Source organism: Ixodes scapularis, unplaced genomic scaffold (genome assembly GCF_016920785.2).
Source record: "Ixodes scapularis isolate PalLabHiFi unplaced genomic scaffold, ASM1692078v2 PGA_scaffold3__209_contigs__length_174095766, whole genome shotgun sequence".
NCBI classification, from domain to species: Eukaryota; Metazoa; Arthropoda; class Arachnida; order Ixodida; family Ixodidae; genus Ixodes; species Ixodes scapularis.
Window position 1 is genome coordinate 75,266,238 of NW_024609868.1, and position 27,193 is coordinate 75,293,430.

General features: G+C 42.9%; 2 protein-coding genes across 2 annotated transcripts; both read left to right on the forward strand.

Annotated features, from left to right (window-relative positions):
- The first annotated feature begins 6,935 nt into the window (after window positions 1–6,935).
- On the forward strand, window positions 6,936–13,594 carry LOC115315980 (antimicrobial peptide microplusin-like). Its single transcript, XM_029975293.4, has 5 exons — window positions 6,936–7,083; window positions 7,232–7,293; window positions 9,129–9,218; window positions 10,664–10,690; window positions 13,358–13,594. Exons 1-5 carry the CDS (start codon window positions 7,008–7,010, stop codon window positions 13,475–13,477), a joined length of 375 nt encoding a protein of 124 aa, XP_029831153.2. The 5' UTR covers window positions 6,936–7,007; the 3' UTR covers window positions 13,478–13,594.
- Window positions 13,595–20,672: 7,078 nt separating this feature from the next.
- LOC115315978 (antimicrobial peptide microplusin-like) lies at window positions 20,673–25,575 on the forward strand. The gene is made up of 5 exons (XM_029975291.2): window positions 20,673–20,748; window positions 20,838–20,899; window positions 21,316–21,405; window positions 21,580–21,606; window positions 25,456–25,575. Exons 1-5 carry the CDS (start codon window positions 20,673–20,675, stop codon window positions 25,573–25,575), a joined length of 375 nt encoding a protein of 124 aa, XP_029831151.2.
- Window positions 25,576–27,193: the final 1,618 nt, after the last annotated feature.

The following is a 27,193-nucleotide window of genomic DNA, read 5'->3' on the forward strand; positions in this document are numbered from 1 at the left end:
AACTCCAATACCTCATAAAAAAAATAAAAAAAACAAGATTATTGCGATTTTTAATTGCGGGGACCCCAGTGCCAAAAGGCGTTTTAGATTTTTCTTCATAAAACTGACCATATGAGTAGAGCGCAAAGAGCAAAGAAAAAAGATATATACCTATATATATATATATATATATATATATATATATATATATATATATATATATATATATATATATATATATATATATCCTTTTTCTTTGCTCTTTGCGCTTTACTGATATCTTCTCAAGCTCAAGAAGAAGCCAAAGCTTGCGGCTGGCATTGAACCCACCGTCAATCTGACTCTAGCCGTCTAGAGCCGAAAGGAAACCACCAGCGATTTGAACATGAATCTTACTGGGATGAAATGGAAGCACACAGCGTCGAGCGGAAAGAAGCAGACGGGACAGAGGGCAAGGGGAAGCAGACGACGGAATGCGGAAAGGAGCGGAAAACGGAGGAAAGAACGATGCAAACGAAGACGAGACTTTTGTACCGGATGACTGTTGCAATCCCGTCTTACAAAAGAATGCCAATGGACAAGTGGGAACAGACGCCGCCATCATTACAGAAATCTCTGAAAGTTTGCAAGCTTCAGTAACTTGGGCTGGAACGTGCAGTTAAGGCTGGGAGAGGAAGAGCAGATTTTAGGGCCGTGTCTCCACCTTCCGGGATGGCACCTCGAGTTGTGCCCGAACGGGGTGCGCCCGTCTCGTCGGCCACTGCCGAGCCGGAGACGAAATCGGAGCCCAAGTCCACCGCTAGGCCTTGTGCCGATTTTTCGAAACTCAAGACGCCTTCGAGGGTCGGAGACGCACTATAGCGTTCAAGGTGCTTGAGCTCGATGCCAACTACTGCCCCAATGTGTCCGGGTACAAGGAGTTCAAAGTCTGGCACGACATGCAACACTGCCTCGACTACAAGTCGGCAACATGGTCATTGTAGAAGACGACAGCACATCTTTTCGGCTAAGGAAATGCGGTCGGGTTACGAGTGTTGTGGCAAAGAGTAGGCACACGGAACGACGAGGAAGAAACGAGTTGGAGCTGACCAATGTGAGCCAGCGAGCCAGCCGAACGCTGCCGTCTGCCGATACCGGAATCACCCTGATTGTAAACAGTTGTTTCTATTGTCACAAATGACAAATGACGAAGCGACTAAACAAGCTAAAACAAGCTAAACGTTTCATGGGGCGAACTTGTGCCCAGAACAAAAAACGAAGAAAACAGAAGATAACAATAGAGCGTCGCGTGCGTCGATAGCGGCGTAACAGCAGGATCGAACGCCGAGGCGAGACTCGCCTGGGCTTCTGGAACATTCGGCGTAGAACGTTCGGTGCCTATACTTTGTTTCAGCTTGGGTCCGAGCGCGGCCGATGTCATGAGCCGATGGGCCAATCAAACAGCGAAAGAGGCACAAACTCCATGGCGTGCTCTCTGCAGTTGATAGGACCAGCCGGTATTCGCCGCCTTTCTGTGCGTGCTCCTCCGCCGGCTAGTCCTATCAGGCGCAGAGAACACGCCATGACGTTGCGCTTTTTGCGCTGTTTGATTGGCCCTTCGGCTCATAACATCGGCCGCGCTCGGACGTAAGGTGAAGCGAAGAATATAACATTTAGACCTCGAAGATGCAACAGAGCTCTCGCATTTACCAGAACACTGAATTGCAAGAATAAATAATATACGCGTCGCTCCCAGGAATCGAACCCTGGCTCTTCGTGTGGGAAGCAAGCACGATAACCGTTAAGCCGCGGCCGTAATGCTTACTTGGCCAGCTACGCGCGGCACTATGTGTACTAAAGCTTTGTTCGTAACGACGACGATTACTCCATGGCCTTAGAAATACAAGAAAGTGACGACGAGGAGCTACAAATTTGGAAACCGGGATCTTAGATCAGGTGAACCCTCAACTACGTATCTAGCAGAACTAAGACGGCTGGCGGAGATCCTGTCACTTTGGAGACAAACTCGAGGAGCAATTGCGCGACCGATTTGTTTGTGGTTTCAATCACACGATGACCCAGAAGCAGTGACTAATAATTGAAAATGTGACTTTGACGCGAGCTGTGGAATCGGTAGTTGGATTCGAAGCGGCTGAGGATCAAATGAAGATTCTCAAAAATGCGCGCGCCACCGTTGAAGACGAAGTGAAACAACTAGCAAACACAAGCGCTGCCTGCTCGCGTTGTCACAAAGCCAACCACCCTCTTCAAAATTGCCGCGATAAAGGCTGCTACTATGACGCATGTGGACAAAAGGGTCACCTGCGGAAAGCCTGCAAAAACAACAGCGTGCCACAAAGAGGAGAGAAAACATCAAATCATCATGGAAAAGGCAAACGCTAGGAACCAGCCAAGAAAGGAAAGGGAGCGGTGCAACAGCTGAAAGAGGAAGAGAGAGCGGAAGAATATTTTGTCCCGTGGACAAACGCGGAATTACTGACGGTACCACACCTCCAGAAAAGCTTTTTTATTAAGGATGAGACTCTGGAGATGGAGGTGGACACCGGAGTTAAGGTGACAGTGATTCAAAAGCGGCTGCAAGGAAAACTGAAGATTCGTACGCTGGAGCACTTCAGAACCAAGCTTCGCACTTGCTGAGGACCAAGCTTGCACGTCTGTGGTACTGCTGATGTCCATGTCACGAGCAACCGGAAGACCTGGACGCTACCACTAGTCGTGGTGAAAGTAGAGCTGTGCCACCACTGTTGGGAAGAAATCGGATAGAGGTCCTGGACGAGACATGGATACGAGCACTCCAGGTATATACTGTGAAAGATGCGCATTGCTTAGATGGCATCCCTGGCCGAGTTCCATGAACTTTTCATAAGTAACAAGGGTGTTTCAAAGGAGTTGAAGTCAATCTGCAGGTGAAACCAGACGCCGAGCCGAAGTTTATGAAACGCCGAAAAGTTCCCTATGCACCCCAGCATCTGATCGAAGCACAGTTAGGTGACAAAATAAAAAGAGACGTCGTCATGCCAATAAACTACAGCGAGTGGGCGACGCCTGCAGTCAACATTTCAAAAAAAGTAAAAGAGGCCCGGAAATGTGGCGACTACAAGCTCACGGTAAATCCACAACTTGAAGTGGACCAGTACTCACTGCCAACAGCCAATGACTTGTTCACGACTTTGAACAATGGGCAGAAGTTCACAACGTCGGATTTAAGACACACCTACGAGCAACTGGTGTTGAATGAAAAGTCTCACCAGTATGTCACCATACACACGCATAAGGATACAGATACAAGCGTCTAGCTTATGGGATCGCCTCAGCCCCTGATATCTTCCAGAAACAAATGGAGATAATATAGGGAGGGATTCCAGGTGTCTGCGTGTTCCTGGACGACGTTTTAGTAACCGCAGGGGACAATACAACGCACTTAGAGAGATCGTACGAAGTACTAACGCGCCTGAAGGATCGTGGACTTCAGCTACCGAAAAAGAAGTGCCTGTTCATGCAAGACAAGGTGGACTACCTGGGACATACAGTTAGCGGTTCCGGAATAAGCACAATGAGCAAAAATGTACAGGCTGTACAGGAAGCACCGGTTCCCGGTGCTTCCTGTACAGCCTGATCGTTTTGTTATGATCGTTCCTTGGACTCGTAAACTATTTTGAACGTTTCGTGCTTAAGCTGTCTACGATACTAAAGCCGTTCACGCTTCTTGTGCATGTAAGACGTGCCGTGGAACTGGTCACCAGAGTGTGACAGGAGATTTCAAAAACTTAAGGGAATTTCGAGCAGAGCCTCAGTGTTGGCTCACTATTATCCAGAGCTACCGTTGATTTTGTCTCGCGACGCTTCCCTAGTTGGAGTTGGAGCCGTGTTAGCGCACGTGTACCGGGACAATACAAAGCGTCCTATTGCTTTTGCAACTAAAGAAGGAAGCCCTAGTGATAGTCTTTGGGGTGAAGAGATTCCATGACTACATATATGAACGCGAATTCATCTTGGTAACCGACAACAGGCCATTGTCAACCATCTTTGGACTCCACAAAGGGATTTTAACGTTAGCAGCTGCAAGATTGCAATGTTGGGCAATGCTTCTGTCAGCGTATCAATATACAATGGTCTGCAAGAAATCAAAAGACAATCTCAACGCAGATGCCCTATCTCGCCTGCCAATTGATGGACAAGAAGAAAGGGTTACTGACTATGGTTTCTACTTGGCACAGTTAGACATGTGTCCAGTGGGCATGAAGACTCTGCAGGAGGCAGGAGAGAAAGACCAACTGTGCAGCAAGGCACTGAAATTCACTCAGACCGGATGGCCGGAGAATGTAAGTCTAGATATGAAAGCATATTTCAAGAGGAAGTTGGAACTTACGATGGAGGAAGAATGCTTATTCTTGGGCCGAAGAGTTGTTATTCGAGAAGCATGCCGAAGAAGAGTACTCCACGAGCTTCATGCGGTGCATGACGGCATTGTGCGCATGAAGAGTTTGGCAAGACTGCATGCTTGGTGGCCGAACATTGACAATCACATTGTCAGAACAGTCGAAGAGTGTTCGCCGTGTCAGAAATTTTGAAACCAACCAATTCAAGAGCATTTCCACTGGCCGACACCCGAACAACCCTGGGAAAGACTGCACATTGATTTTGCTGGCCCGTCCCTAGGGGCAAAGTTTCTAGTTGTCACCGGCGCCTTTTATAGTGGCCAGAAGTGGAAATAACGTCGAGCCCAATTGCGGAAAAAGTCATGGACGTGTTGAGGAATTTTTTTTGCACAGCATGGACTACCGCGAACTATTGTCTCGGACAACAGACCACCCTTCCACTCTGAAGTTTTCGAAGAATTTTTAAGGGGAAATGGAATCCAACACAAGTTTTGCGCTCCATTTCATCCTGCAACGAATGGTGCAGCCGAACGAGAAGTAGAAGTGCTAAAGCAAGGACTGCGGACACAGACCGAAGGGTCATTAGCAACGAAGCTTTCCCGAGTTCTGATGGCATATCATTTAACGCCACGCACATCTACTGGTTTCGCACCATCCAAAATGTTGTTCAAGCGAAGACATAGAACCAGATTGGATCTCCTTCACGCAGAGAAGTTACCGGAGGTTCAAGCTCGAAAAGAACCAAGAAGAAAGCTTCAAGAGGGAGACGGTGTCTTTTGCGAGACTACCGAAATCCAAGGAGAAGTTTGATTCCAGGCACAATGCTGAAGTCTTTTGGGAGAGCGCACTACAAAGTCAAGGGGCCGAACGGAGTTTCAAAACGACACTTCAAAAAAACTTCTTCGCCGACCAAACCAAGTTGCAGGCACCGGGGAATCTGTGTCAGATACTCTGTTCATTCCCAGACAGGAACAAAATAACCCATCGGAACGTGGGAAACCAGACTTAAAAGCAACTGTCTCTTCTATGGGTGCCCGAACAACGTCTGAAAGCGCGGAGCGCCGATACCCCTCGAGAGCACGCAAACCGGTGTCTTGGGACGGACTGTGATTGGTCTGAGGGAGTGTTGTGTCCAAGAGTAGACACACGGAACGACGAGGAAGAAGCGAGCTCGAGCTGACCGACGCGAGCCAGCGAGCCAGCCCAACGCTGCCGTCTGCCGATACCGGAATCACCCTGATTGTAAATAGTTGTTGCTGTGTGTACTAGAGATTTATTCGTAAAAACTGCGATTACTCCATGTCCTTAGAAACACAAAAACGGGGATGTTCTCAGGCAAAGATGACGTGACTCGAGCATGCGCACTACGACTCTCCAGCGGTTCGGAACTACGCCGCTCTATTCAGCGCCTTTGTCTGCTTGAGGCGGGATCATCTCTTTCGTCGCCGCATGGGGAGGATGTTGAATATTAGAAGATGACAAGAGCCGGCAAGAGCACGAGCTCGTGGACCAGCGCACCGGGGGAACCTGTAGTTCCGAGATATAAATGGATGCGAGTAGTACAGAGCGGTACGAGACTTTTCTTCATAATGTAAACGACAATAATGCTTCATTTATGTACTATCTCTGGTATGAGTTTGACGAATTTGGATACTAATAATATTTATAATCCAAAAGAAAGCAAGAAGTGCTCCGTTTTCTGTTTTTTTTTATTAAACGTTTATCAAACGCAAAAATTCGTCTACGGTTAATCAGCGTCCCTATTTAGATAACTTTGCGTCAAACTTCATAGTTCAGTCAAAATTACTTTTAGTGGCCGCCAAAAGCCAATAAAGTATTGAGAGTTGAAAGGATCCGCGTAATGGGACTATTAGACCACTACCGCCACAGTGACTCTGAAAACTGTAGTTGCGTCTCAGCATAGAATCGCCAAAATTGTTTGCCCCCCCCCCCCCCCCTCTGACCTCGAGCAATGTGTTTAATTTATCGTCGCTTTGACACCCGTCAAACGTTTCCCCCTTCATCTACACTCTAGCTTTCCCGCGTTTTTCAGGTACCATCAAATAATTATTCAAAACAAAAATATATTTGTATTATTCTTTTTTTTTTTTTTTATAAAGCTAGTATGAGTTAACCCCTGGTTAGCTCACTTGGTAGAGCGCTCCACTGGAAATGGAGAGGTTCCGGGTTCGATACCCGGACCAGGCGGATTTTTACGGTCGCGCACCAGTCACCTAGCTGTGTTTGGAGATTTGTGTTTGTCCTTTGTCCCTCTTGTTCCCCTTCTCCAGTGATTACTTTCGTTCACCAACGCCAGTCGTTTTTTCTCCTACCGTGCTGCCCAGATCGGTTCTCTCGAGTACTGCTGTCCCTTGATGATATTCCATGCTGCTACCCCGAAATGCTAAACGCAGATGCTACCGTCGCTTACGACCTTTGTAGTTCGGCTTCAGGAAACAAAATGAACCCTCGGCAAAAGTTAATCGGTTGCAAAGATCCAGCGCGCGCTAGCAAAGATACAGAAGCTTTCGAGCCCCGCTGTCAGCCGATCCCCATTCACGCTCCCGTCATCACCAGTCTGCGAACGCACGCAAAGTGGACCTACAAGTTCAGAAGTGAGAAGGTTAAGTCCCTTATAGTTCACTCACAATGAAGTCCTTTCTCCAATGTTCAGCCTTCGTCGCCTACGTTCTTTTGGTTTCTTCTCAAGACCTCAACCTCTGTCGTACGTAAGAATACCGCCGAGTCTTGCGCCTCGTATTTATGATTTATTTCTTTATGTTCACATGCAATCAAACATGCCATTTTATGTGTTGTACTCAGTTTCCGGCTTTTCCCATTATAATTAAGGATATTTTTATGCACCTTTTTAGCCAAGACGGATGCTCAACTCAACGTTCTTTTCAACTGCGTTCGCGGAAAAGCGACCGATGATGTAAGTAACCTCAGCTAGAGGTATATATGGTGGTTCAAGTCACCAGGCTCGATCTAAAATGGACCGTAAAAAGCGATGCCTGCACGAAGCCATCTAAACTTTTCGTCGAAGGTGTATTTCAGAGGTCGGTTTTTTCTTGTAAAATTACAAAGCGTAGTTCTTCTTTAGTAAAAATTAGGGCCAAGAAACTTGCCAGGTTCTACGGCGGGCGGCGACCCAGACGACCGAGTCCAGTAGCGGGGTGTGTTTGGTGTTCGTATTGATAGATGGCGTCGGGAGCAGCGTCTGAAGGTGCAGCCGACCAGCGAAAGAAAGCAGACGACACACAGGCGAGATCTGCTGACAGCAAAAGCGCCGACGTTATGCAGACGCGTTTTGTTTTTTTTACTTTAAGTTTTGTTTTTATTGTTTGAATTCACTTTTTTAAGCGAAGGTACATTTAAAAAAAAATTATATTCATTTTAATGAACCACGGTGGTCGCGAGCCGTCGCGATAAGGAGGTAGCGCCATCTATCAATACGAACACCAAACAGACCCTGCTACTGGACCCCTGTCGTCTTCGTTGCTGCCCGCCGCAGATCCTGGCAAGTTTCTTGGTGTTATTTTTTAGAGAAAGAGAGCTACGCTTTGTAATTTTACAAGAAAAAACCGACCTGTGAATTACACCTTTGACGAAAAGTTTAGATGGCTACGTGAAGCCGTCGATTTTTACTGTCCATTTTAGTTCGAGCCTGGTGACTTGAACCACCCTATATTGTAATTGGGTACTTTAGCAGCGGCTTTCGGCTGTTTCTTCAATTTTTTTTACCGTCTACAATGAATACATTTACAATTGATGTCTAAAAGCCAATAAGCGGTTCAGACATTTCGGACCGAAACAAAATAGTCCGAATCTACTTAAATGATCTACAATGCGTTATAAACTTTGGGCTTGTTTGTATGGCACCTTGTAAAAACTGAACTTCATAAATAGCCTCATTAATCAAATCTAGAACCAAAGTAGACAAACAAAAACCTTTGAGGCATTACACGTTCGAAGGGTCAGCTAACTGATCGCGACACTCGCCACGTCAGTGCGTTGGTCACTTCGCTTGAAAGATTTTTCCAAAATATTACTCTAAACTACAATTTACTCTTTTTTTAATCACCATTCAGTTTTTATTCTATTTTATTTTATATATTTTTTTCGCACTCAAGACAAGCGAGTATATACAGAGCAAAAAGAAAATAAACGTATATTGTTCAGCCATGACTTTGCTGGGCAAAACTAAACTGCACCCTTAAATCATCGTTCCAGAGAATTGCAGCGCTGTCAAACTAAAAATGCGAAAATTCAATAACTAACACGAGAATAAATACAGCTTACTTCCGTTCTTGAATTCACATAGTTGCAAAACTAACATTGCAAAAAGATTGATATTTTATCCTTTTAGTTTTTATTACTGCGAAAAGGTTTTTCATATTCCGTGAAGCATTGATTTTTTATTTATTTATTTATTTACTTATTTTATTCATATATTTTTTATTTGGTTATTATTACATTAGAGTTCCTATCATATATTAAGGCATTAGGCAAGAGATGGGCTGCTGAAAATTTGGATAGCAAAAAGTAACAAATACGTTAAATAACAACAAAAGTATTCAATCAGTATAGCTATGCATAAAAACTAACAAAACCTTTACATTCAAGGAAATAAACGAACACATCATCAGTTCAGTATTAATAAAACCGCGATTATAATGTAATCATTGGAGTGAGAAGCGACGTTTTGTTTTCTCTCAACGACATAATATTTGAAGTTGTTACTAACCTTTCTACCTTATTTTCTTTCAGTTGAAATTCGGCTTGCATCAACTCCAGGAATTGACACATTGCAGCAACGACGTTTGTTCTGTTCGGGTCCTTTGCATGTATCCACGCTTTGTGAGTTTTCACATTAGGAAAAACGTAGCAACCAGTGAAAGTGTTTCAAAAACAGTTTCTTTACCTCACTTGTTTCACATGGTCGTCTGTAGACGGCATTTATTATTGCGAGGTGTAGGTATGGTTAGGGTGTTATCTCCAGAACAATGCGCGCAAGTGTAGGCCGTGTTATTAGTAAGCTGATGTACCAGGCGATTAAAAAAAAAGGAAGAGAACCATGTTTCTTCGGGTTGCGTAAATAGACTACGCATCGCTGAGAGCTGAAACTTTGTGAGAATGTGACGCTAGCGGTTGGAATGGAACTGGAATAGAACGCGAAATTAGGAGTACATGACGTTACCTGGATCAAAAGATAAAAGAGAAAGACAAAATTTCTTAATGAGCCGACTTCCACCTGACGTTGTGGACGCATGGGACGTTTGTATCAGTGAAAAAACACATGGCGGCGAAAGAAAGAGTATTCTGTTCTTTCCTGTTGAGAGATCTTCGTTCACTAAAGTATACCGTAAAGCCGCCCACAATGCCACTTCTTGTTTTGACAATATTAGACTTAGGTGAGCGGGAGCTTATAGCAACACTTTGTCTTTTTCTTCAAAATTTCGATCAGGTTACCGTCATGTTTTTGAAACTTTCGCCTTCTATGCCAATCCATGGCGTCACATTTTTACGAAGTTCAAGCTTCCTGCGATGCGTAATTTATGTACTCGGGCCGAAAAACACTTCTTTTTTTCCAAGACCCCCCCCCCCCCCCCCCCCCCTGTGTTTGATAAAACACATCAAAACCATAGTTTCTGTTAACAATCAAGCTGCCAGAGAAGCTGGTCCCTTGAATTTCCAAAAAAAAAGTGGTGCCACTGTGCCCCTTAATATAGACACACCGTTGTTCTGACATCGCGAAATAGAAAATAATTCATCCGCGCCCCATTTTTATGCCGAAGAGACGCCCTAGTGTGCTTCGGGCGCCAGAGGCATCGTGCGGAGGGTTTGTTCTTGTGGATGGGACATCTCTTAGAGCTGTTTATATTGTAACAAACTTTGAAACTAAAGACAGTTTGAACACGCAGAACTAAGCTAAAGTTGCAAGAATGTAAAATCTAATTTGCCTGAAAGGCGACAAGTTTCTTAAGCAAAGTTAAAATCACCGATAACTTAAAGGATTATCAATTCAGAATCATTTCATTATCAATGGGCATCCTATGAAATTGCAACCTCGTGGGGTAAATACAGTCGGAGGTCAATCACATATTGATAAATGCTGCGTCATTAGCCACTGCGTGCCTCTTTTAAGATGTAAATTACAGTAACACTGCAGGCAGTCATATTGTTTGTTTTTTAAGCACTTATTCTTTCGTTTATCGTTTCGTGCAAATACGTCTAGCCTTCGACTGATGGTAAGCTCTTTGAGTAAACAAGTATATAACGTTGTACCTCCCTATGTATTTCAGGAGGAGCAACTTAAGGATTATCTCACTGTAAGTTCACTTTTTAAACCAACTTTTAATGCATCTTGGCTTTTAGTTGCACACGCAATAACGTGTAGCAGAGACGTGGAGTTTCTTATGCTACCACGGTCGTAACGAAGTCGGCAGATCAGTTTAATGATACCACAGGCAAATATATTTTATATTTTGCTATGAAATGGCTTTATTATTCTGAAAATAAAGTGTAACTAAAAGTATGGCGAGCAAGTGGCTCGTTTTATTTGAGTTGGATAACGACATCTATGAAGTCATTGACGAAATCCGCCATGTGAAAATAGTTGCGACGTCAAGCACTTACTCATATCGGCTGCGTGCTCTTCGTCTATTTACACCGCGTTTGAAGTCATGTATGCTTGAGCCTGCGATAACATCGAACACCTCGGAAAAACACGAAAACAGTCTTATTGCAATTTCTATTTGCGAGAACCCCATTGCCAAACAACGTCTTACAGTTCTTTTTGCGTAAAACTGAGGGAATGAGTAGAGCGCAAAGGGCCCAGGAAAAAAAATATATATATATATAAATATAGTAAGAGGTGCAGGGCTTGGCTGCCGAGATTTTGTATATAATAAAGAGCAACCTCAAAAACTTAACTCCTTTACTTATACGTTTCGACCCGAGGCGGGTCTACGGATGAAGACCCGTCTCGGGTCGAAACGTCTAAGTAAAGAAGTCAGGTTTTTGAACTGGCTCTTTATTACTAAACAAAAGAATGCTTCGAAATTATTACAATATCGATTGATTATCTCGACAATATCGCGCATCCCGGTGTAATATATGACTTCAGAGCGGGTTGACACTTACAAATATCTGGACGTTCACATCACATATAACCCCTCATTTGAATCGCATGTTCACCACGTCATTTGCAATGCCAACCGCATGCTTGGCTATCTAAACGTATTTTTTCCAGACTCCTTCGACTTTGAAACTCTTTTTCTATAAAACACTAGTCCGGCCAAAACTTGAGTACGCTTCTGCTGTTTGGGATCCTAACGCTTAGAGCCTCGTCGGCGCCTTGGAAGCTGTCCAAAATAGATCTGTGCGTTTCATTCTTTCTAATTACCATCGTACATCAAGCGTAACCTTTATGAAAACATGCCTATCCTTGCCAACTCTTTTCTTTACGCCGAAAGTTTTATCGATTACGTTCATTTCAGAAAATATTTTTTCACAACCCAATCCTTAAGACTGAACTCTTACTGGAGCCATCCTACATATCGTCACGCAATAATCACAAGAATAAAGTTGAAATTCCTCAGTGCAACACTAATACATACTGCAGATCATTCACACCTCGTACGTCTGCTGACTGAAATCACCTTTCCACATCCATCGCCACAATTGTTAACCCTGTTGATTTTAAAAATGCCGTATCCTTACTACTAGACCTTGATTCGTAATTTGAGTGTTCTATTAACTTGTACGTAACAATCCCACACCTCTGTAATGCCTTCGGGCCCTGAGGGTACCAATAAATGAAATGAAATGAAAAAAAAACCTACAATCCAGGGTCCGAGTTCAGAAAATAATAAGCAGAGTTAAAAAAAAAAAACGAAACATTACAAAAAGCGAGCAATAAGAATAATGCTTACGTAACTTACTCATTGCAAATTAAGTTAACGGAACTATAGTTACGGAACAACTTAAGAAACGAAGGGTGTAGCAGGTCCCGGTCGTCGCTATACCGTAACCAATGAGATTGCTGCATAAACAAATGGCCGAAGAGCGTGTTTCAAAGCGAAAAAACTTTTGCGGACAATAAGTCACACCCTCCAGTATTTAGTAACTACTTAATAATCCCCTTCCCCGCACCGCAATCTTTGTCTACTCGGCTGTGGAAATGTAACACGTCACGCCCGTGTCCACAGCCCACTAGTTCCGGCCTTTTCGTCTGGGTGATAAGAAGGAATCCGTGTATCGCCCATATATAGATAAACTCCGAATGTTCAACCCGGAGCCACGGTCTTTATCAGAATCGGGAAAAAACCCCAAAGCTCCGAATTGCATATGTCCTTAAATAAGCAAAAAAAAAAAAAAACTCAAGCTTTACGGTGAAGGAAATCTTTGCCTACAGCTTTAATTTGTCCTGAACCGGAACACTGTCCCCAGTAAACTCTCTTTGAGGTTTTATTCCCATGCCTCCCATCCTGTGTTCTTCTGTATAATATACCCTTTTCAAATTTCCATCGAGCAACATTGATAGTTCCCATTGCATGCTCACGAAGCGCGTGATTGGATCCGAGTATTCGCCGAACGCTGAAGCAGCGCTCGTGTCCAATAACGGCCGAGCCGAGTTCACGCCGAGCGCCGAACGCGTGCACTACATATGTTCAGAGTGCGTTGATCAAGCAGTAGCGTACAGGCGATGGCGCGGACTTTTGAAAAGGGTCTATTAGGCCCCGATTAACCCCGAAATTTTGTCTGACAGCAAAACATTGGTACCAGAAAACACTAAATTTGTGGAAAAATAATAAACTCTGAGAAAACACCCCGAACTTCGAAGAAAAAGAAACCCTGAAAAGACGGAACTGGTGATAAGCGGTAAAAAGTTGTGTAGTACGTTTTGCGGGAGGCAGAGTTTTATATCAGTTTGATTTTGTTTTGCGCGCCAAATTTAAAATCATTAACGATGAACGTTTCCTATTGATTCGCAGCAAAGAGAGTACCAAGAACTGATCGAACTTGTGCGGCAGTGCCAGCAACATTCCATGCCAGCCGCCGAGGAGATGAAGGAGACTGGGCTCGTCCACTGGACCCTGTCCTTCTTCCACTGAACGCAGCCACCCCAAGCTTCCGCTTATGTCCTGCTGAGACATGTCAAAAGTTTGCGTCATAAAACCCGCACATAAAAATAAAAATATGTTCCAAAGAATAGTGGGGTGTAGAAAATACTTCGGTCCCTTTCGCGAATAAAAACAAGGTTTCACGTTTTTCTCGTTTCACCTTTTGCAGTTACTGACAAGTTAAGAAACACAGGGCGTGGTTTATTGTGTCCAAGCTTCTTGTTTCGGTAATGAACACTCTTCTTGGCTAATTACGCAGTATCATTGGCCGCAAAAAAAAAATCGATAATTAGATGCACAGACCTCGCCTTAGGTGAGCCTTACGCTTGAGCCGCACGCCATGAAGGTGTCATTGGTCTTCTCTTCCGTAAAACTTTCAACTGCGCAGAAGTCACGACAATCTAAGTTAACCCTGATGGCACCGAGGTACTGGCGAGTCTTCTCGTCTGTATATTATTGATTGCATACGGTATGAATATAAAAGGACGAGATTTTTGTGCCGTTCGGCCAGAGAACTCGTAGAACCAGTCATTGCAAATTATAGACCAACAACGGCTAAGGATAAGGTGCCGTAAACGTCGGTGCTCAAAAGTGGTATTCGCTGGTTTATTTATTGGGTAAATATAATGCTCAGTGCGGAGATGGTCCGACCGCAGACCAATTCAAAAAATGACCGGTGTCTGCTCATCAAAGATTCATCTCTAAGCCGATATGATTGACTGTCATTTTGCTTTCGACAAAGGTAAAGTGCAGACGCGTGGCTATGCTCAATGAAAGGTGTACCTACATTCGAGAAATCGGAAGCCCACTTTTGTTTTTTGGGCGGTGCTCAACATATAAACAAGCTTTGGTGATTAGCGAATCAAGAGTTGCTCTGGATGCCTATAGCACAGTACCGGCCTTAGGGGTGGGCGACCGGAGTAGTCGCACAGGGCGCCATTAATTGGGCTGGCAAAGCGCTCGTGTTGGGCCGCTACTTACATGTTTCCTAACAACGCGATGTCGTATCGAGCAGATATAAGCGTTGAAAGGGAAAGCTGGGGGCGGGGGCTTCGGCGGAGTTTGCCCTTGTCCGTTAAGAAAGATAATATTTTTTAATTGCTGTCAGCAATAAAAAAATATTACCTTTCTGAGCGGACATGTATAGAAAATTTGTCACAAAGGAAAAAATTTGTTTGCAATATTTACGCCACTACACGCCATTTAGGTGCAGAATTCAGAGGTCGCAGGCCCTAAGCCCCGCCCCGTGCTTGCAAAGTGCTTACATCTTTCATTGGCTGGAGAGATGATTAACGTGTAAAAGGTTAATTATAAGTTTGTATCTACGTGCTGTAATAGTATCTTCATCTACTATTTTTGTTATGTTTGAGAAGCAACTGATCAAGATAGAGTCATTGTTGTTTCCAAATGTATTCTGAAATTGCTTCTCCCGCTTTGGTTGGAAACAATTAACAAACATGGCTGCCGGCGTTTGTGGAGTGCTGAACGAGCATAGGTCGTTGACCTCGTCAGTTATTATGAGTGTGGGTCGTTTTGAGTTCACAAAAATGTGTAGATGGAGATCTCATCAACCGATATCACTTGCAGCCAATAACTTCCGCAAGTACGCTCCTTCGGAAGCGCTGTGCGGAAGCTTGTTTTCGCAGCGGGACTGGCCCAGGCATATAGGCCCTTGCCCTTTGCATATAGCGAGCGCTCGGTTCGCGCTCGCCGAGCGGATTCTTGTTCCACTCGCGAGATGCGAGCCATATCTCCGTGTGCCGCTTGTATATCTGGAGCCGGTAAGGCGCTCGCCGAGCAGCTCCAACCGATCCGTGGGAAAGTGGCGGAGCCCGTCAAGCCGTCCAAAGTGGTTCTCCGCGCAGCCTTTTTCGGATGAGTACGATCTGTAGTCAATCGCAACATTTCAGTTTCGTTATCAACGTTCCCACAGAGGAGTGAAGGAGTTTCGCGGATTTTTTGTTTCGATTGCTGGGTGGGTTCTCCTGCTGTGCTGCTTTCGTTCCTCCCGTCATGACCGACTCCCCCGAGCATACTGCGGCGATGACGTCGTTGCACTCAATTTCAGAAGGTCTAATAAGACACAGTGAGATCAAAAGCACTGACGACGACGAAGATACCAGCTTAGCTCCAGCTTGAGTGACGACGAGGCAGCCGTTCTCGGCGAAGTGTTTGCCGAGTCGTTCACCTTTCCAGCGAAGAGGCCCAAGATATCGCGTTATGTGGAAGATGTACGTGCCCATTCGGATGTCGTTTGTTCGTTGTGTCGTTTGTTTGTTGTGTGGTCTCTGGAATGTAAATGGAATAATTAGAAGACCAATACGCCAAATACTCTGCAGATGGAAGTCGCCTTCGGAGATGACGATCGCTTTACGACATACGAGTATGGCATTGCTTAATTGCATCCTACGGCTCGTACAGGTACGTACTTCTAGTTGTCTTCATCGTGTCACTGTTAACCAAGTAGTAAACAATCAAAATATTTTTCAAAACTTGAAGTTCCGCTTCCGATTAGAACTTCATCCTTTCAGTAAGATATCAGATGATCTGAAAACGGTGGCGCTAGGAGCGTTACGCTTGATTTGCTCCGCAGCGCGTGCCACTGGGGTATATCACGTGAGCGATCGCTCACGGAGGCCAACCGCTCGACGACCGCTAGCGCGGGGCGCACGGCATCTGCCAGGGAAAGGGGCTAATAGAATACCTATTTTGATCGATCTGGCTTGATTATTTTGCGCGTGTTGATGCTGAATAAAGATGTTGGTTTCCGTAAAAGCGGTCCCGCCGCTCTGTAAATTGTGCAACCGTCTTGACAGCGACCATGGTTTCAATACTGGGAAGATACTTACACAGGTAAACATTTGTCTGGAAGCAATTGGGCGTTTGGCTCGTATCAAGTTAATATGTTCCTGTCACTCCGCTTCTAAAGGCAAGTAGCTCTGAAGTTTTGAACTGTACCTGGCATACCAAAGCGAATACTTTTATGTCACGTTTTAACTGTACGTCATGACGGTCTCTTCTTCTCCTGATCGCGGATGCCATGTGAAAAAAAAACATATAAAAGCTGAAATGACTGCATATTTATTTGGTTGCTTTTTTTAGTCCTTTCAGTCACTTTTTGCTGCATATCGATAGACGCTGACTGAGACGCTTGCATTGGGCCGTCGCTCGTGCATGATGAAACCCTAGAACGCCGCTTTCACGGTCGAGTCTTGCGAGCGTTGTAAATGTTTTTTGACGGGAGGGCAGGATAGTTGTAATAATACGAATTTACTTGTCAGAATGAAAGGAAGACGTCAATGTTCTTTCTAAATGTGTCCCCCATCGCATTCAAAAATATTGATGTTTACCACAAAATATCAGGAAAAAAAGCTCATAATACAGTTATACCCCTGTTACACGGGCACACTTCACCGCGGTTGACTCAGCTTTAACTGCTGTTACGCGGCACCACTGATACCGCACTATACCCTCGGACATCTATTCCATAAGAAGTGAAGAGCGCGCGTGCACTGCTTCAATGGATGATCAAGAAGCTCAAGCGCACGTTCGCCCATAGCTTTGACTGCATAGCCGCAGAATGTTGTCGGCAAATATTGTGCGCTAACTGTGTGGCTTAGCGTAAATGTAGTTAAGTGTGCCCGTGTAACAAGGGTATTAGTGATTTTTTTTTAACGCGATATCTGTTTTTTGTTTTTCTCTCCAAAGTTTGGTGCTGTAGCTGTAGTTGCAGTTGTTGTCGTAGTTGAAGATGTAGGGTATCCTTTTTTAGGTGTTGCCAAATGCATAAAAAAGATCGGCCACCGCCCGTGGGAATCGAACCTTAGTCCGCTGCGTGCGAAGGGGAAGCATTTCCACAAAACTACGCCTCAGCTTTTTTTTCTTTCTTTTGCAGTACTATGCCACAGACAGCGTTAGCAACCCGGTTTATAGTTAGGATATTGTTAGTACCTGCTGTCCACTACGCCCGCTCTGTTCTAAGTTTCTTCTTTCATCCTCGATCACCTTCGCGTTGAGATTGGAGCTTCGCACTGTGTGTCGGGTAGGACAAATCAATGTCCCTCGCAAGGCAAAAAAGAAAAAGAAAACGAAACTGCCAGTGTTATTATAAAAATATTTTAAACATTCGGTTTCTTATTTATTTAAAAGTAGATGAGAACCTAACACACGGCTTGCGATTGGAGATATTATTTTAATTCGAAGTTTGAGCCGTAGTTTGTGGTAGGGGCACACTGCTACTACGCACCAAATATCCCCCACATGAGCAAGTAGGCTATAGAACTTTTTGCCCTTCGTCGCAAGGGCTCTGCCCTTCTTGCAATCACGTTCCAGGGCCACAATAAGGTGGCTCCAACTCGTCGCTCCAAGCCTCGTTCTGCGCCTTGGTGAACGCGTTGTATTCGCCTTTCCCGTCGCGTTTCACCTCGTTTCTGGCCGTACTCTTTAAGGTGTCGCCCGATCTTATATTCACTACCTAGCTGCGTTCAATAATAATGTGCACAATTTTTGCAATTGATTTTGTAACATGTCATGACTATTTTCGTTGTCGGCACACCGGATAGGTGTGAGAATATTAGAGGTGGCACGGCAATCACAATTAACACTGGCGAACAATGAGTATGTGTCAATGACCATGGTTACACGAACGTTGAGAGGCCAATTACTTAAGAATGAGCATGCATGTATGCTTAGTGATGGTATCGAAATTTTCGCAATTATAAGCGCAAGGTATGTTTATGATCGCTCATTTATGGTTTGAAAAAGGGATAAGGCGCTCTTGCAAACAATGCGAAGCACGTAGCGCTGACCGCATTTGTTTCCCGCAAAAGATTACTGTTGCGCAAGCTGCCGCGCCGTCGGCAGCTTGCAACGTGGGGAGTAATGTACTAACCTTTCATATATAAAAAAATACAATTTGTTACAGCGCATTTACTTTTCTTTCGTAAATCATTTGTTATAGTGTAGTGGGGAATCGTTCCCGGGTGAAACATTTATCACAAACAGCTTAAAAGTGCCTTGGGTTCCCAATATGTCGACGAAGGAGGGGGGTCATCTGCATGAAGATCGCCCGAGTGCAGCGTTGACAATGCCGGTTAGAGATTTTGTTTCGTGTTATTGCATATGTTTGTATAGAATTTAGTTTGTTTCCTTAGTCCAACATTTGGAAATGCTGGTAATAAGTATTTAGCAGGCCTGACCATTGAAGCAATTTACTAATCGTCCTAGGATAGGCTATTGAAATATTTGCCGTATACATGATTTCTTAGAAGAAGAAAAAAAACAGACCGAGACAATATCGTTTTTCTCTAGATCCCCTGTTTTATCAGATGAGTCTCAAGTCTTGGAAGTTCACTAAAAATCTGAAATAAGCAAAATTGAGAGGGAGTTTGCAAGTTGATTTGTACCCCGCGATTCAGCGCAACGTTAAGCAGGTTTTCGACCTGTCGTCTTTAATTACACGCCCGTGCATTAGTCTCTTCGTTAGTTGATTTCATTGAAGACTAGTGTCAGCGGGTGCAGCTGCAGCCTATGTTAACCCTCCCTATGCATTAGTTCAGTCGTTTCGCCGCCAAACATGTCTGAAATTAACGACAAACATAACCAAATTCATAGAAAGTTTTTCGTAAAAAAAACCTGCAATTTAGATTTAAAACCACTTGGTGGGTTTTCAAAGCGGCGTAGTACCACTCTTTGTTGGTTGTGTGTGACAAGAGAAATATTTTAGTCACAGGATTAGGTTAAAACGACATGAACCATTAGCACAGCAACATGGATGGTCATACCTAAACCGACCAAATCGAAGTCAAGCAATGGTGGCAAATACGTCAGCGCCTTCCATTCGCCCGTCAGTAAACTGCCGAGATTAAAATATCTAGACTATTTAATTATTATAGACCTACATAATACTGCGATTCATTCTCAAATCATTCTCGTCTTATTGGATGTCAGTCTATTCCTCAATATCAATCAATTATCAATAGGATGTCAGCCGTTTTCAAAATGTGATTACTTTATTGCGTTGCGTTACTTCTAATATTAAATTAGTTATCTCCGGTGGCTGAAAGCCTCTTGCATCCCTGGTGTGAATTGGGCATAATTTGTTTGTGTTAAGCGTTTGGCGCGCAGTGGCCTCAAAATTTGATCATGCGTGATCATCTCGTGGTTATTTGTTTGTCAAAAAGACACATAAGTAAAACCATATTTGCGTTTTTGTAAATAAGAAAAGCGAATAATGTCACAAAAAAAAGATTCAGAAGGTACAAAGACCTTGTCCTCATTATGTTTCATGTCAAGAATACTGGCGTTATTTATTTGTGTATAACTAAGTAATCATGCTGAAAAAAAAAATTAAGATATATACAAAATGTACGGACCAAATGTGAATACGCGATTCCATATATAAAGAATTTTTGAAAATCAAATAAAGGGAGCTGGGTTTAATAAAAAGACAGAATGATTATTGTAAGGAAAATATTGAACACAAATATCCACAGGTGACATTGCTATTTTTATCCGTCTTCGAAAACATGTGTTTTCAACTCTCTGCTGATGTTTTGAGCCGATTAAATAGACACACACACAAACAAACACGTTTATTTTCATTTTCATTCAAAGCGGGAGCAACACGTAGGTACTCCTTCGGCGTTTGGGTAGGGTGTACGATTCTTATCTCACATATCCTCAGCGTTCTATTGCAGATTAAATTTGAGCACATAAATATTAATACTGTTGAGGAATTTGCAACCAATTTGCATTAAGTTGAATGATATTCTACGGCGAAATATCTGAATGTGCCTGTTGAAAAGCGAAGCTTTCTTCTGTCATGTAAGCTTGGAAATTACATGCAAACGGCCGATTGCAACTTCACGCAGTTCTCTGTAATTGGCCATTACACATTTACGTAGTGAAGGCGTCTTCTACCATCGAAACGTGCTTGACCTTAGTAACGTTTCTAGAAGACCAAGACCAAAGATAAAGTAACATTGCATCAGCAACAAGGAACCAGCAGAAGCCAGCAAAGATATCAGTTTGTCGCTCCTGTTGTCGTGATTTCAGCTGATGCCTATTGACTGAGCATCACCTGAGAGCCTAAGCAGGCAGCCATGGGACGTGTATAAAGAGAGGAGAAGGGAGGACCACGGTAGACTTTCCGTTCGCTGCTTGTATTTTGTAAAGTTCTCTTACGATGAAGGTTATCTTCTTTTGCTACACTTTGGCGGCTTTCCTTATTCTGGCTTCGTCTCAGAAGTTCGACCTCTGCGGTACGACACGTCTAGTATCAATATAACTTAAGTTCTCGGCAAGGTGCTTATAATGTTTTTGTGTAACGGTGGCGCATATTTTGTTCTAGATAAAACTGATGATCAAATAAGCTGGGTCTGTGCCTGCATCCGTTCTCATGCAACTGAAGGCGTAAGTATTTTGTTGCATTAGTTGGTAAACGTAGATGGAGCACTTAAATACTGGAACAAAGAATCATGTCCCAAGAACATAATTTAACTAAAAAAAAGATATTTCCTAATATACGATTTTGGACGCATATATTTTGCTGTAACTTCTCGCTCAATTGAGTCACATACAATGTATGATCCAAAGCTACCAGTACAATTTTACGCTTTATGTGTTCGAAGGGTGTGGAGGTTTTGAAAATGGTATACATTTTTTAGTACTCTTCCTCCACCTCATTTAAATTATTCCTCTGCCATACTGTGATACAATCCTAAGTAACTATGTTTAACTACTGCACTTTAATTGTACTGCAGATACAAATATCCACATGAATAATTTACAAGACATTTATGCGATTCCTTTTCGCGGTTTGCTTTTAGTTGCAGAGGGGCTTGAAGAGCCTTTGGGACTTGACAAAGTGCACCACGGATGTTTGCATGGCGCGCACTTTCTGCAAGTATCCGGAATTTGTAAGTGTCTCAAAGATTAAAAACGTTCTGAGTGGTGATAAGCCTGTTATAAATAAGCGTATAAACCCTGTTTTTAGCAATAGTATATTAAGATTAGTGTGCCACCTCCACATAGTGCGAGACGCCTTTAGCTTTTACATGTACCGTTTTACAATGCGTGATTTCTTCTTGCAGCCCGCGGAGCTCTATCCCTTCCTGACGGTATGTATACTGTCTTTTTTTACTTCAACGGCTTTTATGTACAAAAAGGTTTATATATATACGTATATATATATATATATATATATATATATATATATATAGTCGTCTTAAGTTGTTTAACCCTTTGGAGTGTACAGAATTTACTCGGAGAGTTTGAGAAATGTTTTCGAACATATACCGCGCATTTATACTTGAGAAGATCACGCCATTGCTTCGTAATTGCTATCAATGTAACTTAGCAAAAAACTAGTCAAAAAACCGCTGTTCCATAAATGTAATTTAATGTGTATTATGAGCATCTAAAACATCGTGCAGCATCCCAGCACCATTCTGACATACGTTGTAAGAAAAGGTTTGCAAGTTCGTATTTCCTGCAGAACACAAGTCAATGAATCAAGAAAAACAACACAAGGATCCCTGCAAATTATGATGCTCAGAATAGGATTAAACCAAACAAGTCGATGGGCGCAAGTAGAATCAGCATGACGTTCTATTTTCTCATTGTTACTGCGCATATCACATTTTTTTCAAAACGAATCGTATTACGAAATTCGTAATCGCTGAAATCTTTACATTCATTCCCTCCATTCGTCCGCTTGTGTTCCGCAAAAAAAAAAAAAAAAATCCAATTTACGTAACTTTTTTGTGGAATGTATATCACGCAAATTTAATAGCGTTTCTCGTGCTCTATGGAATAGCAGCTTCGCGGACTTTTGTTATAAATCGGGCTGTCACTAATCGCGTCTCCAGCTCGTTGCTCGCCCTCCAGCGGCGGAAACGGAAAGCGCTCTAGTGAGGGTCCCCGTTTCTCCGGCTCAGCGGGCACGGCGGAACTTCTCCCGATCAAGGCTCGCGAAATGTCATTTTCGAATGAAAACAACACTCTTCACTGTCCCAATTCAGTGCTGCAGCCGGTATGGGTTTCTACTTTATTAGAGAGTTTTAGTATTGCGTATATAAGCAAACGCAAGCACTGTGCGTTTGCGTTAGAGTGGCGTGCTCCACGTAGCGCATGTATGTCATCGCCATGCGCCAATCCAAGACCGCGATTTCGGGCTACGCTCACGCGCAGTGTGGAACACGCAAAGCTAATGCAAACACACAGCGCTTGCGTTCGCTCGTATACTCAGTACTAAAACTCACTCCTCTTTCACCGGCTTCCAATGCCAATGAAACATGCTGCAGTGAGCAGACGCTCAAGCAGGCAGGCGTTCCTTCGAACTGGAAATGCTGAAACTGGCAAAACTACGGTGCTTAAAAGTAAATGTAAATAAATCTTATAAAAAAATAGTCACTATTTTTTTTTGGGGGGGGGGGGGAGAAGGGGGGGGAGACATTTTGTTTTCAAGGATATTGGCGGCGGCTTTAGAAGTTTCGCCGATTATCAAAAGTCGCGATTTTGATAGCACCGTCCATTAATCTACTTTTACATGAATTTCTTACATTAGCTAGAATGCTTTCATTGATTTTAGACTGTTCTTATTTTATAACTTGGTAATTAAAAATGCTGCAATGGGCACCATTGATGATAATTAGCACACTTTTGATTGCCACACTTGTTCGCGCTTTTGCAATTAGATCATAAGCAATTATAATTATTCTAACGTTTGAAAATCGCGTATTCAAATATCTTAATTTTAATACTAATATTAATATTAATACAAATCGCGGCAAAGTATGCCCCCAATTAACGCCACAATCTCAAAAATACGCCATTTAACGATAATAGTCTCCCCGGAAAGGTATCATCTTGTTTTCTTTTTAGCATATGAAAAACTCTGACATGGTTATCAAGATAAACAAGGAGTTAAACACTGGATTAATATAAGCTCCGAAGCGTTCCGCGTTGCTTTAAAAAACACACATCTGTCTGACTTGGATTTCATCTTTGAATGTTTCGAGTGAGAACAGCGTTTATTAATTCGTACATTTTGTGAACATATTGTAAAAATTAGATTTATTCTGTTATTCTTGTGCTGGCTAAAACCTTAAAGCAATTAATCGTATAAATACTGAAAAACCCATTGAAAAGCCCACAGTTCGTTATTTCACATGGCAATTATCTGAGTGGGAAAAGGCAGTGTGAACTCAAATATCAGCACTGATTTTTTCAACAAATACCAATATTCTATGTTACCTCTAAGGTGAATGAAAGACCCTGTCTTTAAAGGGACACTAAAATCTCCAAAATATTTTGAAGCGCCTTAATCGAACACGTATGTCACAAAATAAAGTTTCCGCGAACAACTACTTTAAATAAATAATCATGGTGTGAGACACATCTTAAGTTATAAAAGAATCTGAAATTAAGACCGATACTGAGAAACTAAATCAAAAATAGAGTTTAGTTTCGGTTTCGATCTAGAATTAAAACGTGCCTCCTGGCGTAAATATTACGCGAAACACCGTTATTGTTTTCAGGGTAAAGAGGTGACCTGCGCTCATAACACCTTAGCTTCCTCGTATTAGCAGAAATAATTTGTGTCGCTCAGTGAAGCCAGGACACTAGACAGGCTCAACAGCGGCACGCATCTCCGACCCTCACTGAACCCACCATTTTGGAAAACGAGTGGCGCCACCTATAGTGAATTGGAGTCGCGATATTCACTGAAAGCTTTGGTTTTTCTTTTATTATATCTTTAGCGCATTGCAGTACCCGCACGTTGCTGAGTTTATGGGTATAAAAAAGAAACAAAAATTTACGCCCGGAAGAGAACCATGGAGAATTAAATTAATTTTATTCCGATGTTCACCAACTATTTGCCGCAACAGTCTGTGCTTGCATTGCACTCAAACAAAATAACTACTCGTAGGGCTTTGTATTTTTATTCCCCGTCTTTATGATGATGTACTGATCCGTTTTGGTTCAGTGTTAAGAAACAGATACACAAAATGCTTTTTTTTTTGTGCGTGCGCTTTTCTTTTTTAAAGCGCGGGAATCTGCGATGCGTTGATCTCAACCGATTTTAAAAACTCTAACCTTTGAGGGTCCGCTGGGCTTCCCGAGAAACCCTATTCGCGGGCGCTCATGTGGTATAAATTCAGTCCATTTCATTTATTTACACCTTAAGGGCCTGTGAAGGGCATTTCATAAAGGGGGGGGGGGGGGGTGTTCAAGATTTATACAATACGGAAAACGCAAATCCATGAAAAACACAAAAGGAAACTTAAAAACTTAACAAACTTAACACATTCAGGACCGCTCATAATTACACAAATCGTAAAACTATAGTGAGAGAAAAAATGAAGATTAATACAAGATAGAAAATTATTTGGGTCCAGAGTGGTGACAATGGATGGTGGGAGGTTATTCCAGTCTCTGATGGCCTGAGGAAGGAATGATCTATTAAATCTGTTCGTCGAGCCTGAAATCCGTTTGATGACACGTTTGTTGTTAAGGCGCGATGATGTTCTGTCGGGGGTTGATAGCAACTCATTTTTAAGTTCTGAATGTGGTAGTAGATTTTATGATGAAGGCAGAGCTGAGAGACTCTCCTGTATCGAAGACTCCGCATGACTTTAATGATTCGGGTCTTGAAGACTGCTCCAATGCATAATCTATCGATAACATAAGTATCGTAAACTATATTAATATACCTACTAACAACATTAAAAAAAACAATTGATGGAGGCAAGTTCCATTTATCTTATTACCACGAAATAGCCAAATATATTGAGTATTACCCAAATCAAAATACCGGGGACGAAATTCCGACGTGACAAATGCCCTTAACATCATCCGGCATCTGCCGTTAGTAAACGCACTCATTAAGTTTGGAATGTTTTCGGATTTAAAATGTTTGCTTTTAATGTTGACCGCTTATACTAGACCTCAAATTTACTTTCCAGCACGAGCAGTACGTCGAGCTCGAAAAGCTGCTGGGAGAGTGTCTGGACAGTCTGCCCAGAAGTCATCGTTCCATCGACATGTCCGGCACCTTGCAGTGGATCATGAGCTATCTCTACTGAGAACCGCTTGCTGCCCCGGTTATATTTTAATTGTAATTATATATATATGCATGTAGGAAAATGTATGTACTGTCAGAATTACTATGGAGGTGAATGCAATGTTTAGGTCAACGACTACTCGAAACATAACGTGATGCATTTAACTCGAGGCTCTGACAGAAGACGGATTAGAGGCATTGTCCCTCCTTGTTTCACTTTGTACCACTGTCAAACATTTTTCTTTCTTCTGCCCCAGTCTCAGGTGAAATTCATCATAGTAAATTTCGACCAGCTCACCTGAGCACTGACTCTGCTCTCGTTGCGCGAAACGTCGCATTACCATTGACGGTGCTTTAAGAGTCGCATTAATCTTTGTACGGACGCTGCAATGAACGTTGCATTAAACGCGGTAGTAAACGTTGCTTTAAAGGTTGATTAAAACGTTTCATTAAACGTTGAATTAAACTTACTTTTTATTCTGACAGTACACCTCTTCTTCGAAGTCTACTCTGCTCATTGTGTTTATCTTACTTTACTGCATCCTATCTACGATATGCGCTATATAAGGTGTTTTCAATATCCGCGTTGCTCTCAGACTGGCTTAAAACATTCACCTGCACATCGCAATTGCAAAGTTTCTTCCAATGTTTAGTTTAGTGGAAATTTTAACGCGTAGCTCCTTTTCTGTGAAAAATGAGAACATACCCGCCACGGGTCAACGGCGGACGACGACGTAGACGACCGGGATAACGAGGGTTGTGCTTGCGGTGCCACCATCCCATTAACGCAGTGCGCAGACTGTCACGTCTGTTTTTGTTTCTTTTGTTGTTTTTTTCGGAGTGTCGTCTGTTTGTTGCGCCTATCGGTAGATGACATCACAAGCACATACCCTCGTTAACTCAGTCGTTTGCGTCATCCAACACAATGCGCAACGCAAGCTCGACTGCTTCTTGCGCAGGAGTGGCGGTGACGTCATAACGACGTCGAGCTCTGATTGGCTTTGATTGAAAGGATAGTGGGTAGACCTCCATGCTAGACGCCTTGAGGGCCCTATCCACTATTTTTTTCAATAAGTCAATAAGAGCTCGGCCTTCTGACGCCATCGCAACCCCTGTGCAAGAAGCACACGAGACCGCGTTCCGCATTGACCGTGGCACGTTGGTTGATCTGTTTTAATAAAACGAAAATCATGCCTCGAAATTTCATCAGGTAAAATGCCCCCTTTAAAAAAAGAAACATCTTTCAATTAAATGCTTGGGTTGTTACGTGCCGCATCCGATTTTTCAGCCGAAATTAAATCCGGCGTGGATACTTAGCACACACTTAATATACGTTTTGCTTGTGAACAAAAGGATCAATCGAAAGAACAAAATAACTTTTTAAACAATGTTTCGGAAAAAATATTTTCTGTTGCCACTCGCGGGAAATTGCTTTTTAAAAAAATCTTACTCAAACGTCATTGCGATCGCTATGAATGTGATAATTGATGCAATGCTGCGCTGCGTAGTTACGCGGAAAAAACTGGAGAAATGAAGTTAAAGCAGAAGGACAGAAAAACAGACAAAACTTCTTTTCTCCAGTTTTTTTCCGCGTAACTACGCAGCGCAGCATTCCATCAATGTCAAACCAACCAGCCCAA

What these genes read in the sequence shown, in the direction of transcription:
- LOC115315980 (XM_029975293.4), top strand. Translation starts at nt 7,008, where the DNA reads ATGAAGTCCTTTCTCCAATGTTCAGCCTTCGTCGCCTACGTTCTTTTG. An exon ending in TCAAGACCTCAACCTCTGTC is followed by an intron (nt 7,084 to 7,231) that starts GTACGTAAGAAT and finishes GCACCTTTTTAG; the next exon opens with CCAAGACGGATGCTCAACTC. An exon ending in GCGGAAAAGCGACCGATGAT is followed by an intron (nt 7,294 to 9,128) that starts GTAAGTAACCTC and finishes ATTTTCTTTCAG; the next exon opens with TTGAAATTCGGCTTGCATCA.
- LOC115315978 (XM_029975291.2), top strand. Translation starts at nt 20,673, where the DNA reads ATGAAGGTTATCTTCTTTTGCTACACTTTGGCGGCTTTCCTTATTCTG. An exon ending in TCAGAAGTTCGACCTCTGCG is followed by an intron (nt 20,749 to 20,837) that starts GTACGACACGTC and finishes ATTTTGTTCTAG; the next exon opens with ATAAAACTGATGATCAAATA. An exon ending in AGCTCTATCCCTTCCTGACG is followed by an intron (nt 21,607 to 25,455) that starts GTATGTATACTG and finishes TTTACTTTCCAG; the next exon opens with CACGAGCAGTACGTCGAGCT.